The sequence below is a fragment of the Crotalus tigris genome, unplaced genomic scaffold (genome assembly GCF_016545835.1).
Source record: "Crotalus tigris isolate CLP2741 ecotype Arizona unplaced genomic scaffold, ASM1654583v1 scf7180000017691.523996, whole genome shotgun sequence".
In the NCBI taxonomy this organism is placed as follows: Eukaryota; Metazoa; Chordata; class Lepidosauria; order Squamata; family Viperidae; genus Crotalus; species Crotalus tigris.
In genome coordinates this window covers 182,745-200,717 of record NW_024096570.1, presented here as the reverse complement: position 1 = coordinate 200,717, position 17,973 = coordinate 182,745, and the positions used below count along the sequence as shown (strand labels likewise).

At 39.8% G+C, this 17,973-nt stretch overlaps 1 protein-coding gene across 4 annotated transcripts in view; it reads left to right on the top strand.

Annotated features, from left to right (window-relative positions):
* The window catches only part of CEP295 (centrosomal protein 295), a 56,375-nt gene that overhangs the window by 6,234 nt on the left and 32,168 nt on the right, over positions 1 to 17,973 (top strand). For 2 of the 4 annotated variants that reach the window (XM_039338111.1, XM_039338112.1), the window contains exons 2-8: positions 1,111 to 1,237; positions 2,642 to 2,842; positions 5,592 to 5,716; positions 8,502 to 8,595; positions 10,717 to 10,830; positions 13,330 to 13,470; positions 17,594 to 17,777. In XM_039338111.1, coding sequence (XP_039194045.1) covers positions 1,136 to 1,237; positions 2,642 to 2,842; positions 5,592 to 5,716; positions 8,502 to 8,595; positions 10,717 to 10,830; positions 13,330 to 13,470; positions 17,594 to 17,777 — 961 coding nt within the window. In that variant the 5' untranslated portion in view covers positions 1,111 to 1,135. Of the gene's footprint in view, positions 1 to 1,110; positions 1,238 to 2,641; positions 2,843 to 5,591; positions 5,717 to 8,501; positions 8,596 to 10,716; positions 10,831 to 13,284; positions 13,471 to 17,593; positions 17,778 to 17,973 lie in introns of those variants that run through there. The other 2 variants (XM_039338115.1, XM_039338114.1) reach the window with 2 other exon arrangements.

The window sequence follows — 17,973 nt, the reverse complement described above, 5'->3', positions numbered from 1 at the left end:
CTTGTCCCACCACATACATCGGACAAACCAACAGAAGAATAAGTGCACGCATTGAAGAACATAAGAACTCAGTCAAAAAAGAGGAACCAACATCTTCCCTGGTCCAACACCTTAAAGCCACAGGACATGAAATTGACTTTAAAAATACCAGAACCATTGCCAAAAGTGAACATTTTAATAACAGAATAATCAGAGAAGCCATCGAGATAGAAAAACGCCCACACAGCATGAACAAGCGAGATGATACCTCCCGCCTACCAGCCATTTGGAAACCCGCCCTTATTGACAAACGACTCCCTAATACAAAAAATGATACCAGACCCACACTCACAAAAACCACACAGGATGTCACCACCACACATCCACGCAAAACGCAAACCCAAAGCCACACCGATGATGAGGCACGACCACAAACCAGAAGCCAGACCAGAGCTGCATCATTAGCCACTTCAAAGCCCTCCAATCCATACACGAAGCAAACTGACACCCTCCATGAAAATGAGGCACGACCACAAACGCGAAGCCAAAAAATAGCAAGGCAGCCCAAAATCTTAAACCCCTCTGCAACTCAGACTAACCTGAGCACAACCAAACAGACACTCCCCCAGCCAATCAGAGCACAGCCAACCCCCCAGCCAATCAGAGCACAGCCAACGCCCCTAACCATCAGAACACACCTCCACCCAATCAGAACACAGCCAAGCTCCCACCCAATCAGTTCATACCCCCACTGGCAGTTAAAAGGAAGAAACAGCTAAGACTACACATTGCTGCTCGAAGCACGAAGCTGAAAACACCAGCCTGAAGATGACGAATGGGACTTCGTCGAAACGTCGCCAAGACACTTCCAATTTTACGCGGGAGAAAACCCGAACAACCAAAGACCTACATACAAATACCCGCGAAAACCTCAGAAAACATATATATATATATATATATATATATATATATATATATATATATATATATATATATATATATATACACACATACATACATACAATATAATATAAATATACTGTACATATACTGTATATAATACTACTGTATTAACTTTTTGACTCAGATATATTGAGGCTAAGCATGTTTCCCTTGTCTTTGTAAATGCAGCATTGAATAGTAATTGTAACCAACAATGAGAAGAAAAGTGGCAGGAAGACTTAGGCTTAGTCCTAACGAAGAAGCTCAGCTGTTGAAAGAAGAACATGAAAGAAGAAGAAAATTAAGGCTACAACAGGTGTGTTTGTATTGGGAGGAGTCATTTATCTTTGAGTAATTAAAAAAAGCAGAAACTATATGCAGCTGTTAAGTAAGTATATGGCAACAGTGCATTCCGTGGAGTGGGACAAGATCTGTACTACCCTAGAGCTGCAGAGGTATCTGGGAATAATCCTTTACATCAGTGTTTCCCAAACTTGACAATTTTAAGGCATGAGGACTTCAACTCCCAGAATTCCACAGCCAGCGTTGCTGGCTGTGGAATTCTGGGAGTTGAAGTCCTCATGCCTTAAAATTGTCAAGTTTGGGAAACACTGCTTTACATCTTTAACCTCTTCCTGGCTCCAGATTTAGGAGGAAGGATGGGATTTTCTGTTCACTGTTTCCATGCCAGCCAAGTAGACAAAATGTACTGTATCATAATCAGCATAATCTGGGAAGGGAATATATGACACTAATTTCTTTATTGCTAAGATCTCTGCACAGGGTTAAATTGGCAAATCCAATTGAGGCATGAAGTTAGGATTAGAAAGCAGGGAATTACTTTGCACCAAAATAAATGGATGACATAGCCCAGTTATTTATTTAATTTATATACTGCCTGAATCAACACTTTTGTGGTTCACAACTTAAAAAAAAATTAAAACAGTGAAAAAGAAATAGAAGAATATAGTGGTACCTCTGTACTCGATTGCTTCAAAAGTCATTTAATTTGGTATCTGCATTTTGATGCGAAAACGTTGCCCTGATACTTATTGTTTGTTTGGTACTTGACACACTGCAATAGGAAATGGGGGATAACGACAGAGAATGGACAGGAAGTTGGCAATGTCGGGAAGGACACTGCAAAAGGAAGCAGGGGACGGCTGCAGAGGGCAGACAGGATGTCGGCCATGCTGGGAAGGTCGCAGACATAGGAAATGGAACAGATAGGAAGTCCTTCCATGTTGAAACAAAAGGTCACGTGGTAAACTACGTGGTTTGTTTGGTACTCATCGTTTTTAGTACTTGTCACGCCTCCCAGGACCAATTAACGAGTACCGAGATGCCATTCTAGACAAGAATGAGTAAAAGATGATAAAAACCAAATAGGAATGAAAAAGAGACAGACCTCACCTTCCAGGCACTTCAAAACACCTGCCCTGTGCATGCATGTACTGCTACAGATAAAACATGCTTATGGGTCCTGGTTAATGTTGGTGTTTAACCGAATGAGGCCAACATGCTCCAACCCTGCTAGATTGAATCAGCTAGACAAATATTATGATAAATAGGTATTTCATCATGTAAGTAGACTGTACACAGTCAATTGAAATAAAACAATAACTGGAAATTGGGATATAGCAACTGGGCTGCATGGTAGGGCCTTCTATGGAATAATTGACCAACAATGTTTCTCCTTTCTCTCCTCCCCCCCCCCAAGGTCAGGGAACAGGAGCGGAATATTGCTTTGCAGATAAGACAAGATGTTAAGCAGCGAAGAGATGAACACCTGAAGCAGTTGGCCGAAGAACTGGCAGCAGAATGGCAGAAAACACAGGATGAGAAAATTAAAGCTCTGGAAAATCTATACCTGTCAAGTTTAAGAGCCATAGGAGAAGGGCATAAAGAGGCAAAGGAAAATGTAGGTAAATGATCATGTCACTTCCAAAGCTTCCTGCAGATACTGTATGTTTTACTAACTGTATGGTTTGTAGAAATTTGTACTGAAAAGTTGGTGTGAACCAGTATTTTTCAACCTTGACAACTTTTAAGACATGTGGACTTCAACTCCCAGAATTCCCAAGCCAGCATGGCTGGCTAGGGAATTCCGGGAGCTGAAGTGCACACACCTTAAAAGTTGCCATGGTTGAGAAATACTGATGTACACATTTATTTCACTAGTAAGATGTTAAGGACATTTTCTCTTTTTACTGAGGAAATGTAGAGATAGTCCTCAAGTTATGACCATTTGTTCAGTGAAGTTGCGATGGCTCTGAGTAAAAGGGCGTACAACCAGTTCCATATCCCAGCAGCCACATGAACAGAATTCGATGCTTGGCTCACATGTATGACTGGTTGCTGTTGCTAACCTCGGCCAGATCCACGAGGAAGCTGGCAGGGAGGGTCACAAGTGGCTTGGAAAAGTCTCTCTCTCCCTCCCCCCCTTTTTTTTTCTTTTACATGCATGGCAGTCTCCTCCTCTCTCACAGCGACCACCACCCCTGTCTGCCCATGGTTTTTTTTTTTTAGATATATATTTTTTATTTATTTTTTAACAAAACATAAGTCACTCAATAATTGGTAAACAGTGTGTTGTCTGGGTTACGTTTGTGAAACAATCCTTAACAATTAATTTCTATAACCTATGTTCCATATATTAATTTTGGTTGATTTCCTCTTTCCCCAAAATATCCTTTTTTTGCAAATATTGAGTTATTACAATTCTTATTGTTTTAATGAGTAACAATTAAATATATAATTTTTCCAATATTCCTGAAAAATAATAATCGTGTTAGTATAGTATTTCTTTTCTGTCATTTTGGTTGCCTTATCATAAATCCTGTTACAATCCTTATTTTGGTTTATTTCTCCCATCAAATTCTAGATATTCTTACTAATAAAAGATTTTCTCAATGATTAATTACATTGACATTGACAGATTTAATTCTGTTTTTTCCATAGAAGCCATCTCACACTTTTACATTTCTTAAGAAATAGATAAAAGGATTTCTTTTCAGTCATTTTGGTTGTGAGATGGCTTCTATGGAAAAAATAGAATTAAATCTGTCAATGTAAATGTAATTGTTCAATATTGAGCAAAGAATAGGACAGTGATGTGTGATGTCCTCTTGGTTTTATTAATGTATTTATGGATAAATGCCTAAGGAATGCTTACAGTGAGAATTTGAATGGGCATATAATTTTGTATGCTGACCATGGTGTGCTGTTTGTTCAGAAGTCAAATGATTTGCAGCGAATGTTAGATTGTATGATGTGATGAGGGGTATGGACCTGCAAATTAGACCCAAATGGCACCAATGACCAAGGTACTTGTATTTGACAGGAAAAATGAAGTAAATATTCTATATTACTTATAAATATGCCGAATTAAACAAGTAGATGAAATTGTCTACATTGTTAAGATTTTTTTTATTAAAATGAGAAAATGAATGGGGAATATTTAAGATGTGCAAATGTTGGTAGAAAGATAGATAATATTTTGAGAAGAATGAATGAAAAGAGGAGAGAAAAGTGAAAGAGGAAAGAGGAAGATGGTGAAAGTTTTGATTATTTGGAGTTTGCTACGTTCTCAGAAAAAGATGAGAAGTTTAAAGAGAAGCAATGTATGAATCAATTCCCTTATAACGTGTTTGCAGTACTCAGAGTTAGAAATAATTCCAAATGTATGCAGTGGATATAAAAAAATCTACATACGCCTGTCAAAATGCTAGGTTTTTGAGATGTAGAAAAACAGGCCAAGATAATTCATTTGAGAATTTGTTCCACCTTTAACTGTGGAATTATTATACATTTTTATTATTTCCCCCTAAACGATTTCAGTTTGTTTTTCAATTGAATTGTACAGTTTATATGATATATTAGGTACATTCAGTGTAATATATGCACTTCATATATAGGTATTCTCTTAAGAAGAAAAGATTAGCAAATGAGATGGAGCACTCAAATTTGTAAAAATATGTTTGTTGGGGGGGGGGGGAAGCTTATCTTTTCCAGGCAAAATATTCTCTTTAAAGGGACATCATAGAAGAAGTGGTGGAGGGTTTCTGCTATATACTGTCCAGAGTCAACCCCAAAGGTGCTTTTTTAAAAGGCAACTGGACTTTCTTTGTTTTTCCTTGAAGATGTTTTGCTTCTCATCCAAGAAGCTTCTTCAGTTCTGACTGAATGGTGGAAAATGAAGGCTTTATATTCCTTGCAGTTATCTAGTTGTTAGCCTCTCTCTGAGAGTTGTTGAGGCCATTTGGAGGTTTATCTTTGCCCTCAAGGTCACCTGAATAATGCAAAATGGTGTGGAACCTTCTTGAAACTGCTGAAAGGATTGTGTTGTAAACAGGGGACAGGTAATGTCATATCCTTCCCCCTCTGTTGAGAGAGGGCGGTTCAATTTTAACATAGATGGACAACCATGAACTGGATGACTGAGAATCTCCATAGACATCTCCAGAGTCAAGCAAACCTGGTTCTTGAATTTGTAGTTCCCAAACGAGCAAAAGCTCACCAAGTTGAAAACGGCTGCTTTGAATGCTTTTGTAGAGAAAGAAAACGTATCAAGTACTTTTTTAAAAAGCAATTATTAAAATTATTTTTCTTATTTAAATTAATGTAATGCCTAACATGCTACCCATGTCTGCCCGTTTGTCATTTCAAAGGAGCCTGATGTGGAGGCACTGGCAAAGCAAGCAGAAGAAAGGAAAGAAACAGCAAAAAAGCGGTATAAGGAAGCACTGAAAAAACAGAAGAGTCAGAAGGAGAAATTCCTGAGAGAACAAACCAGGTAATATTAAAAGGTTCTTCCTTGTGTATGTATTTAAGTTTGAATCCAACATTAACATGACTGTCCAACTGAGCATGTTGATTTTGCCCTCCCCTCTAGTCACTTGCAAAAGCTGAAAATTATAAACTGGGATATTAGAAAAAAATGCCAGAATTGGGGAGTACCTCCACACTTTTTTTTAAATTTTATTTATTTATTTATTGACTGATTGGCTGACTTGGATTTGTTGTATGCTGCTCTAATATACATAGATTTTGAGTGGTTCATAAAACCTACAACAAAATAGCAAAGAAATAAACAAGTAAATAAATTGTGAACCCAAAGGTGTATTCAGACATCAGAAACAGACTATAAAAGGGGGCCTCCCTCTTTGCAGCAGTTCGATATCCAAAGCCCTTTGGAACAACCAAGGCTTAATAATTTTTCAGAGTATAAACAGGGAGGAGTGTAATCCTTAGTGGAACTATATCAACACAGAGAGAAGCATCCAGTGCCTCAATATTCAGTCTTTTGCCCAGTACTCTTCAGCATCTTCATAAATGATGTAGATGAGGAGAATAGAACTCATTAATTGCAGATGACACCAAGCTGGAGGGAATTGCTAACACTTTGGAAGAGAGACTCAAAAGGATCTTGACAGATTTGAGCTTTGGGCCCTATCCAACAAGATGCAGTTCAGTGGTGAGAAAAGTAAGATCCTACACTTAGGTAAGAGAAACCAAATGCATAGGTACAGAATAGATGGTACCTGGCTGAACAGAAGTAACTGTGAGAAAGATCCAAGTATCCTGGTGGACCACCACTTGAGCATGAGCTAGCAATGTGCTGCAGCTGCCAAAAAAGCCAGTGATGGGCTGCGTCAACAGAGGGATAGCATCAGGATCACGAGAAAGCGATAGTACTGCTTTATACAGCTCTAGTGTGGCTACATTTGGAAGACGGAGCACAGTTCTGGTCATCACAATACAAAAAAATGCTGAAACCCTAGAAAGTGTGCAGAGAAGAGCAACAAAGAGGATAAAGCAGGGGTGTCAAACTGTTGGCCCACGGGTTGGTTTCATCATACCGAAGCCGCGCCCACCCCATTGCCGGCAATGCAAAAAGTTGCGATATGTCACAACACGTCACACGACATTGCGAGTTTGACACCCATGGGATAAGGGATCTGGAGGCTAAATCTTAACAGTTGAGGGAGCTAGATATGTTGAGTCTATCAAAGGGAAGGATTAAGGGGGACGTGATAACTGCCTTCCACTACTTGAGGAACTGTCACAGAGAAGAGAGGATTCACTTAGTCTCCAAAGTACCAGAAGGCAAGACAAGAAGTAAATAGTGGAAGCTTGTTAAAGAGAGATCCAACCTAGAAGTAAGGAGAAATTTTATGATGGAACAATTAATTGGTGGAATTGCTTGCCTCTCAGAGTTGTGGATGCTTCATCACGGGATGGTATAAGGTCTGCCTTGAGTGGAGGGGTTGGACTAGAACATAGGTCCCCCACCCTGGTCTGTGGACCAGCAATGGTTCTGCAGCCCTCCAGGAACCAGGCCACATAGGTGAACAAAGCCCCATCCATGCACATATGGGATCCAGGCAGCACTCAAAACCAGCCCCCCCCCCCCGGTCCATGGAAAAACTGCCCTCCACGGAACTGGTCCCTGGTGCGCAAAAGGTTGGGGGCTAATGGACTAAAAGACCTTTGAGGTCCCTTCCAGCCCTTTGAGCTTGTGTTCTATATTGGGTCTCCAGGCCGTGGACCGGTACAGGTCCTTATTGTTAGGAATTGGGCCGCACAGCTGAAGGTGAGTGGCTGGTAAACACGAGATCTAGACTTTGTGTTTCTCCTCCCGCCCCTATCTGTGAAAAGTTTAAATTGTCTTCCTTGAAATTGGCCCTTGGTATCAAAGAGGTTGGGGGATCCCTGTTCTATGTAATCCTAGTAAAAATACTATTCCAAAGAAGGGGGGCTCTGAATGAGAAGGTTTCTAGCTCTATTGTCTTACTGGACTGGCAGAAACCACTAAGAATTGGCGGTTCCAAAGATACCTTGTCCCTATGGATGTAGGGCTCTATAGGTGACAACCCATAAGATAACCACCTTGAACTGATGCCTAAAAAGTAACCAAGTAATGACCACAGCTCTGAATGGGGAGAGTATTACATGAGAATTCCTAGTGGTAATTATCACAACTTGAGCTGCTGCATTCTGAACTGGATCATTTCCAGGTAGCCTTCAAGGGTAGCCCCATAGAGAATGGATTGAGGTAGTCCAAATGAAAGGTACCTACGCTTTGAGTGATTGTAAGTAGGACTTCTTGGTTCTTCAGGTAAAACTGTAAGTGATGCCCAGGATATAATTGTCTGAAGGCCTCCTAACCACAGTTGTTATCTGCTCCTCAAGTCAAGATTATTGACCAGTTCTGGAACATTTAGAATAGAATAGAGCTGGAAGGGACCTTGGAGGTCTTCTAGTCCAGCCCCCTGTTCAAGCAGGAAAATCTATACCACTTCAGACAAATGGCTGTCCAGTCTCTTCTTAAAAACTTCCAGTGTTGGAGCATTCACTGCTTCTGGAAGCAGGTTGTTCCATTGATTAATTGTTATAACTGTCAATCAGTGGAACAACCTGCCTCCAGAAGTTCTAGCCAAGGTAGTGTGACCCGGTCCAGAAGCAAAGACAGCAAAAATTTATCTCTCCATTTGTGACATTTGTAGCTTAGAAGCCTTGGAAGAGAGCGGAGGGTCGGTTAACCTGTTCTATTTCTTGCTACCTATTGTCTAAACTAGGCGAGCCAATGCACGAAAGCATGCATTTGAGGTGGAAAGAGAAAGAGCAGCTAAAGTGGCGAGCCTGCCTCCTCCTCCCCCCCACCCTTTTGAAGTGAGTATTCTTTCCAAATAATTTACAAACTGCTGAAATTCCAGCACTCTTTAAAATGTGATCTTGTGATAATGGCGAATATAAGAATTTATAATAGGTCTAAGCATAATACGAATACCAGTTGGTTGATTGTAAGGGATTGGCAGCATGAGTGTTGAGTGATCTTTTAGCTGGTAATGAAGCCAAAGTTGTTAAAATCAGTTTGGTCCATTCAGATTAATTAGTACATACCCGTGTTACCCCGAAAGTAAAACCTACCTCGAAAATAAGCCCTAGCTTGATTTTTGGGAGTGGACCTAATATAAACCCTACCCTCCAAAATAAGCCCCAGTTTTGGGGCAAGGCACACACCTAAAAATCAAGCTAAGGCGGAGATGGGGGTGTGGAGTTGCCCTGTGCGCCCCACACCCACTTACCTGGCAGCCAGGTCTCTCCTTGGCAGCCCACTTCTGCGGTATCTTCTGCAGCCATGCCTGCATTTTGCAGTCAGAGCCCTTTCCTGAAGGCCTCTGCAGCCGAGAACCGAGCTATGGATTCAATGCATTGCTCGGTTATCGGCTGCAGAGGCCTTCTGGAAAGGCCTCTGACTGCGAAGTGCAGGCCTGAGCTCCATTCTCAGCTGTAGAATGAAGCTGCTCGTTTGGCCACAGAAGAAGGGCTGCCTGAGCGGGGCTGTCAGTGCTGGAGGTGAGTGGAAAAGACACCTCCCCCTCCAAAAATAAGACCTGGTGCCTCTTGGAGGAAAAAAATAAATAAGGCTGGGTCTTATTTTCGGGGAAACACGGTACATCAAATATACATTATGGCACCTGCTAAAGAAATTTTGAATGCTTTATGAAAAGATTTTATGTGCTTCAACATTTTTTCCTGTGCCATAATTCATTGAATGTTTTATGCAAAATGTTTCCTATAACTCTTTTTTTTTTTGCATAAGTACAGGTAGTCCTCAACTTACAACCACAATTGAGCTCAAAATTTATGTCACTAAGTGAGAAAATTGTTAAGTGAGTTTTGCCCCATTTTACATCTTTTCTCGCCACATTTGTTAAGTTGTTAGTAACATGGTTGTTAAGTGAATCTGGCTTCCCCATTAACTTTGCTTGTCAGAAGTTTGCAAAACAGGGAATCACATGACCCTGGGACACTACAATGAGCATAAATGTGAGTCAGTTGTCAAAGCATCCAAATGTAAATCATGTGACCATGGGGATGCTGCAGCGGTCATAAGTGTGAAAAATGGTCATAAGTCTTTTCAGTGCCATTGTAACGTCTAATGCTCACTAAATGAACTATTGTAAGACGAGGACTACCTGTATTACTGAAACATACACATGTAATTGTTTGAACTCATGCTACTGACAGAATCGGCATTGCCTCCTTTGTATTCAGTGGTCCTAATCAGAGATAATTAGTTCTTAAATGCATTGAAAGTTAATTGTTACAACTTCCTTAATTTCAGGGAAGTTTAAGCATGTCTAATTTAGATCAAAGCGAGAGCTTCTGGCTAGGATATTTTTTTTTGTACGCTATTTTGCTGCTTCAGAATATTATATATTGCAGTTAATCTCCTTTTCTGATAAATGTTTAGAACATTTTGTTGTTGTTTAATATTAAAAGTATGAGCTACAAGAGGAAAGGTGCATAAGTAAATTTAATCGCAGCTGGAAATTCTCTAGCCTAGTTGTTATTTGTCATCCTTCACAGAAGTGGGAATGGTGGTGAGGATATTAATGGCTACTGCTAGAAGGACCCCTAAGCTGGTATCTGAACACTACGTATTTATTATTTATTGCACCATCTAATTATGTTTGGTTTTCAGTCCATAAAAAAATATGACATTATTGTCATGCATTAATTTGCAGCATATTACAGATTGGAATATATTGAAAATGTAGGGTTCTTCTTAGGTATGCTATCTTCCTAAAGCTGTTTTATTACGATCATTAATTATGTATTTGCAATTTGTGCCGTTCATTATTTTTGTTGATAACTTGTGATAGTTTATCTCTGGCAGGATTTGGCATCTTATATACAAGAGATAGCCATGTAATGTTTGTTTTGTGACTTGTAATCTCAAAAATTCACTCTTGTAAAAGCAATGCATTATTTCAACTTTTTCAGAATATTGAATTGAAGACTCTACCTGCAGTGAAAACTAGTGATGTTGATAATTTTTCGATTAGTCGGCACCATATATTTGACCCATATGTGGACAGAGAAATGAGCACAGAACAGGTGATTTTCAGGTTGCACGTGGTATATTCTGCACAGTGACCGTTATGTATTTTATCTATTAATTGAACATGTTTATACTGTGCTTTTCAGCCACAAAGATTCTCAGGATAGAACGTATCAATAAAATGTCTCTGTTTCCAAGTTTATAATTTGGAGTAGGGGAGATAAACAAGGAAAATTAGTTGTTTGTAAGTTAGCAATTCATAGAGTTATAAACATCTATTTACCCGTTGAAATGAAAGCATTTTCTGATCATGCCCCAAAACGTCTTGTAATGACTAGCTGTGAAATAGTTAAAAAAAGGAAAGATCTTCCTATAATCGCTTTTATCTCAGTTGCATTAATGGAATGGCAGACCTTTTATCCTTCTGTTGTGCCCTAAAGGTACAGTGATGGATCACACTGTGAGGAAAGAAAAACCTCAGGTGAAGTTATCAAGGTAGCTTCTCGGTATATTAATGGGGTCCCGTTTCCTTCTGTCTCAGTTACAGCAAGATGGAAGAAGTCTAGAAAAATGTGGCCTCGTGAGTTTGTGCTGTAACTACAGAAAGTAAAGATTTGCACAAAGCCAACAAAAATAGATTCTCGCTTTTGTAAGGCTGAGAATAGGAAACTTGTTTCCAAAATTACAGCCGCTGTTTCTGGTAGGCATGTCATTAATAAAATGTCAAAATAAAAATGAAAACTTTTTATTATTATCAAAACAAGTGAGGACCGTTTCCCCCCCCCCCTTAATGTATACTTCTAAAAATTCTCAATTGGTGAACTAACTTAGCAATACTAATTTAGTACAATTGAAAAAGGTACTACACAGAGTGAATATGGACATAGAAGTAGTAGAGCTAGTACAGTGGTTCTCAACCTTTTTAATGCTGCTACTCAACCGGTCGTAAGTCGAGGACTACTCAACTGGTGCAGCACTGTTTGCAGAATGGGACTTTTGACGGGCTCAGCAGGGCAGAGACAGCCTGGACAATTCCTATGGGCTTTTGAAAGCCAATAGAATTAGACTCTATTCAAGAGAGTCTATTCTATTGGCTTTCAAAAGCCAATAGAATAAAAGGGAGTAGCACAGCTAAGGAAAAGGGGGGGGAAATGGCGGACTGTGTTGTTTGGCGACCCCCATGAAATGGTCGTTCGACCCCAAATGGGGTCCCGACCCACAGGTTGAGAACCACTGAGCTAGTAAGACCAACAATAGAATAGATGAAGACGAGACAATTTCATCCATATTTCTCTTTTCATTCCTCATGTCTTTGGGAATGGTCCCTTTTAAAGACTGCTCATGTGTGTGTATCTTTTTTCACTTGTCTTGTTGCATGTTTATATAATTCTCTAGAACAGGGGTGTCAAACTGCTGGCCCGCTGGCCGGATGCGTCACGCCAAAACCATGCCCACCGGCAATGGGAAAAAAGTTGCGTCACGTGACGTCGCGAGTTTGACACCTGTGCTCTAGAACATGATTTCCCAAACTTAGGTGTACCTCCCTTGGGGAGTCCTGGTGGAGTTTTGAAATTCTTTAGTTGTATATTATTATAATAAATCCACTTTCCCAAAGTTTCACTGAGTTGTGTTCATTGTTCATTTGTGTTCATTTTAGAGTTTTAGGGAAGATAAATACATTAAGATTACACTAAAGGGAGATGCTGTGGCAAAATTTTAAGAACCTCTAGAGGAGAGCAGTATAGATGCCATGCATGATTCCAGACTGTATGGCAGTGGTGGCGAACCTATGGCACATGTGCCAGAGGTGGTACTCACAGCCCTCTCTGTGGGCACATACGCCATTGCCCCAGCAGAGTTCGCCAGAGTAGCGAGCATGTGGTGTTTGGAAGCGACGGGGCAGGAAGTGAGCGAGCAAGCAGCATTGGCCCCCTGGGGATGCCCTGAAGAGTCCCTTGCCACCCTGGTCCCGGCCCACCCACTCCAGCTATGCCTACCCAGTCTGCCATGACCACCGCAGCTGTGATCACCGCAGCTAAGCCCACCCAGCGGCCATGCCCACCCAGCGGGCCCCGCCCCCCCGCTCCCCCTGAGAGCACCACAATGCTGATGCGGCCCTGGCACTTTGCAATAAATAAATGGGTTTTGGGTTGCAGTTTGGGCACTCGGTCTCTAAAAGATTCGCCATCACTGCTGTATGGGAATCTTTTGAGGTCCGAATATGTTGGGAGAATGTGTTACCATGCTTTTCCCAAGAAATACATGTCTCCATTATGGCAAATAGTAGCTGTTCTTTGGGACCATATCATTGGTTCACATGCTACATGTGGGGAGGGGGGATAGTCATCCCCCTTCCCCCCCATCTTAGAATTTTGACACTCTGTTGATTTAAAGCTGATAGATTCATGGTGGTTAAACAAGCACATCTCTTGGGGATTGAGGTTGATCCCAAGTTTGTTTTGATTTGATACATTTTAGCCATAGAATTTTTAATTATGATTTTTTTTGAGGCATGACAGAACTTGGTTGCTAACTAGTTGCTGGTTGGTTGTCAGCCAGATGCACGGTTGCTCGCCAAAGAGGAAGCCAAACAAAAGGAAGAGCTGCAAAACGACAAAGAAAGAGAAAAGAGAGAACAGCTGGAAAAAGCTTATTTGAGAGGGAAACATGCCTTGAAGATGGTTCGACTGGCGAGAGTAAGTAAAATGTAAACCTTGTGCTTTTTCAAACACGAGTAATAAAACGAGAATTAATAATTGCAAATGATATCATAGCTTCGATTGCTTTAAGAAAAAAAAAATCTTAACATTGTTGTAAAGTATTTTGCTAAAATGTTTTGAGGTATTTTACCTTTAGCTTCCAGATTTGTACTTGGAACGTTCTTTCTGTTGTCAAAGTAGAAATACATTTGATGATCTGAAAAGCTATCCTACAGTAATTCAGGCAGAGAGGAAGGGAGGTTTGGGGTTTGAGGCTATAAAAGTGATGAAACACAAACAGTATCTATGGGTGAAAAGTTGGCTATTAGCTACTCTGTTGTCAGACCTGCGGCCACTTAAACTAATAGAAACAATCCTTGGCTCCATTTGTTGAGAAAGGTATAGTTTTATTACAAGTCAAGTGTATTGCAATAACCCATAGCCAGAACTGAGAATTGCGGGCCAAAATCCGCAAGTTCAATTTTTCAAGCATTGAGGTGGCAGTTGGTGCAAACTGAATCTTAAATATAGTAATCTTTACAACATGACTTATTTTCAGGCAATTTTTACCTAATAACAATAACCAAAACTTGTACTGAAATACTTAGCAAAGTGTTCGCCATTATACTTGTATTAGGAAAAAGATATGTGATGCCCAGTAGTTCTTTATTGAGAGATAAATATGCAAAGCACGTGTGGAGGCTGAGGATATGAATGTACTCGCACTTTTGTATGCAAATGATAGCGCTATTGGTAGAGAACACAAATAATTTGCTGTGAAAATTAGTTAAATTATATAGTACAGTGAGCAATATGGATCTATAACTTAACGCAGTGGTTCTTAACCTGGGCGATAGTGCCCCCCAGGGGGCGATTTCATTTTTCAGGGGGGCAATGGAACGAAAAGGGGCAACACAGGGGCGAAGGAATGAAAATGGGGCAATATGGGGGCAATGGAGCAAGAAGTTTTGGGGACACTTTTGAGACTTTTTCGTACATTGAATCGCTGTATATCTGTCATACAAAAACATCAGATTGCTCGCTAAATTGTGTTTTCAAATGTTCCTCCAGCTAGCTTCAGTACAGAACGCCATACATATGTGAATACGCATCGCTTATCTTCATGCGCGTTGCGCAGCAGCCTCTACCCATACAGTGGCATGCCATTGGCCAGAATATGTGAGATATGGGGAAAAGACTGGAAATAAATTATTTGCATCGATATGTCCTGATGACAATTTTAAAGAAAACAAAAAAAGTGTTTGTATAAATTGAAGAATTGTTTCCTATGTTGTGATTGAGAGGTTATGTTGGGGGAGGGGGGCGATGACAACTTCCTCTTTGGCTCAAGGGGGCGATTCGTTCAAAAAGGTTAAGAACCACTGACTTAACGTATCAAAGACCAAGATTTTTAGTGTTGGTCTGGAAAATGCAGTAAACAACTGCAAATTATATCTGTATGCAGTGTGTAGAAAAGCTAGAGCAAGTGAATGCATTTATCTTGTATACCTTGTTCAAATAGTTCTTCATCATCTACCAGATTCTGATATGGAAAAAAACGAGTGATCTGTTGCAAAGAATAAATATTTGACAAGAGAGGTAGAAATGTTGTGTATAGCAGTGTGGTTTTTTTTATGGATATGAGGCTTGGATACGCCAAGAGAGACATAAAATATGTTAGATTTGCTGGAAATGGCTTAGTTAAGATACGTGTGCGATAAAGAAAGAATTATATAATCAAGATTGAATAGGTGCCAAATGAATGGATTACAAAAATGAGTGATCAGTGTAAAAGAAGTGAGTTGAAGTGGTTTTTTTTTTATTTAAAATTTTTTAAGTTTTACAAAAAAATTCCCTTCCCCAAACCCTCTCAACCCTCCCCTACCCTCCCCCGACCTTCCCAGAGCTGAATACAGGCTTAATTAAAAATTTTTTTTAAAAAAAATCTTAAAACACAAACCATAAGCAAATCTAAATACATTGATTAAACAAATTATAAAATAGTTAACAACAATATATAAAAAAAAACGAAGTGGTTTTTGTCATATAGAGAAAAGCAATGAGATTTACTTGTTACTGGCATTTAGTATCAATTGTGAACAATTGTGTTTGCTATTTATAACAAAGTAATAACCGTAGAGAAGAGGGACAATATTTATACAGGTGCATAAACATAAAAAAACTTTTCTGATCGGTAGCTATTGAACTCAGAATGAATCTCGGTCCTGAGCGGAAAATGCAGACTTTCTGTATCTCTTATCCAATAGCCATGAAGGCTTTTTAAAAAATTTACATTTTTTTTTAAAAAGTATAAACATATTCACACAATTAGTTTCCCTGTAAAAGTTAATAGACCGCCTTTCATATTGAATTCTTTCTGCACCTGCTGCTTGCTGGCTCCTCCCTCCTTCCACTTCCTACTCTTGGTTTTGTCCTTGATCCCCTTGCCCAGCTATTCACCCGCTGGAAGCTCCTGGCATGCTTACCTTCAGTGCCCCATTCCGCCAGCCAAAACGATGGGCTGGATGTAAATCAAGTGCAGATACTCCTCCTTCAGAACTGTTTGAAGTTACAGTGGCAGTGAGCAAGAGGACTTACGACTATTCTTCATAGGTGCAGCTGTTGCAGTATCCCTGCAGTCATATGATCGCAACCTGGCACCCAGCTCACTATTACAATGGTCCCAGTGTCCTCCTATCACAGTGTTTCTCAACCTTGACAATTTTAAGGCATGTGGACTTCAACTCCCAGAATTCCACAGCCAGCATTGCTGGCTGTGGAATTCTGGGAGTTGAAGTCCACATGCCTTAAAATTGTCAAGGTTGAGAAACACTGTCCTATCAGGTGATCCCTGTTTCTGACCTTTACTGCCGGCTTCCTGCAAGCAAAGCCAGAGGGGGAAGCTAATCGGAGGTTGTCAGCAATCACCTGACTGTGGAATGTAAGTTGGCATAGTAACATGATGTCACATTACTGTCACTAAGCAAGGACTACTTGTAATAATAATAAACCTTTTATCTTACTCTGGGATCTTATCTTATGACTGAGTATTGTATCTTATGATTTATGATGATTGTATTTATGATTATGATCATGATTTATCACTTGTTGCTTGCATGTACACTGAGAGTTTATACACTGGAGACAAATTCCTTGTATGTCCAATCACACTTGGCCAATAAAGAATTCTACTCTACTCCACTCTACTCCACTCCACTCCACTCTACTACTGTTTTCCTATATAACCTCTAATCTGTTTTGGTAACCCCCAACACCCAGATTCTAGCACCCAAATTATGTCTCCGCTTCTCATAGCAATCCCCTACCGGTTTGCATCAGCTAATTACAGTCCCCTCTGTTATATGCTGTATAAAAACAGTAGTAAAGCAAATAAATGAGTGAATTACTTCCAATTTGTATCGAAATTTGGTAGGCTGCATGACATACATCTAGATTTAAGTAGAAATACCCTTCTGAGGTATATAAAAGCTCTTCTTTCTGGAAGTTTATATGTTTCTTCACTTTCTCTATTAGGGATTAATTTATTTGTGATATTCTACTAATTCAGGAGAAACATTAGAAAATTGAGTTAGTAAGGGAGAGTGTATATGGGTTTACCTTCTCAGAATGCCTAATGTAATTTTAATGTACCTAATGTTGCAGAAAAAGGAAAGCATTAATGTTTCATTTTGAGTAGCAGTTAACAATAGATCTATTCAGCACACAAGAAAATCATCAGAATCGAAGCTATCATTTCATAATGAAGTATGACTAATAAAAGTTTGCTTTGGGCTATTAATCATCTTGAAAAAAAGGAAGTCACATGTTACTGTTTGAAGCAATAAGTTTTACAAAATAATTTGCTTCAGAGTAAACTTGCATTTTTGTATAGATTACATTAACATCTATATATGTATGAAAACTTAACCCTATGATTTATACAGCTGAAGCTGCATTCTCATTAATAAATATGCCCTCGTTGCCTTTCAATTGATTTCTTTCTGAGAAGTCTTTTTTTACAAAAAAAACCCCACCCCTGTATCAAAATTGACAGTCACTTTATGTCAATAAACTGATGTTTTTAGGAATGACTTTTTAACAAAACATCTCTGCTTTAAAGGACAAGGAAAAGTTAATGAAAGAGCTTGAACAGATGCAAAATGTAGACCTGGCCCACAGAAGGCGGATCGTTGCCCAGATGCCCCCGCAACTCTTTGAACCGACCTATAGACGTGTGGAAATCAAAGAAGAATGGCAGAGGGAGCTGGAGTGCGCCTTTGAAGACATGTACACTGGAAACATGAGTGAGCCTAATTTAGAACTGTAGACTTTTAACTGTACTCGAGGTTGATTCAGCTTTCCATCTTTCCAAGGTCAATAAAACCAGGACCCAGATTTTGGGAGGCAAGATGTTGACTCTGTAAACTGCTTAGAGAGGGCTGTAAAAGCACTGTGAAGTGGCATATAAGTCTAACCGCTGCTTCTATATTGAAGTCAAAA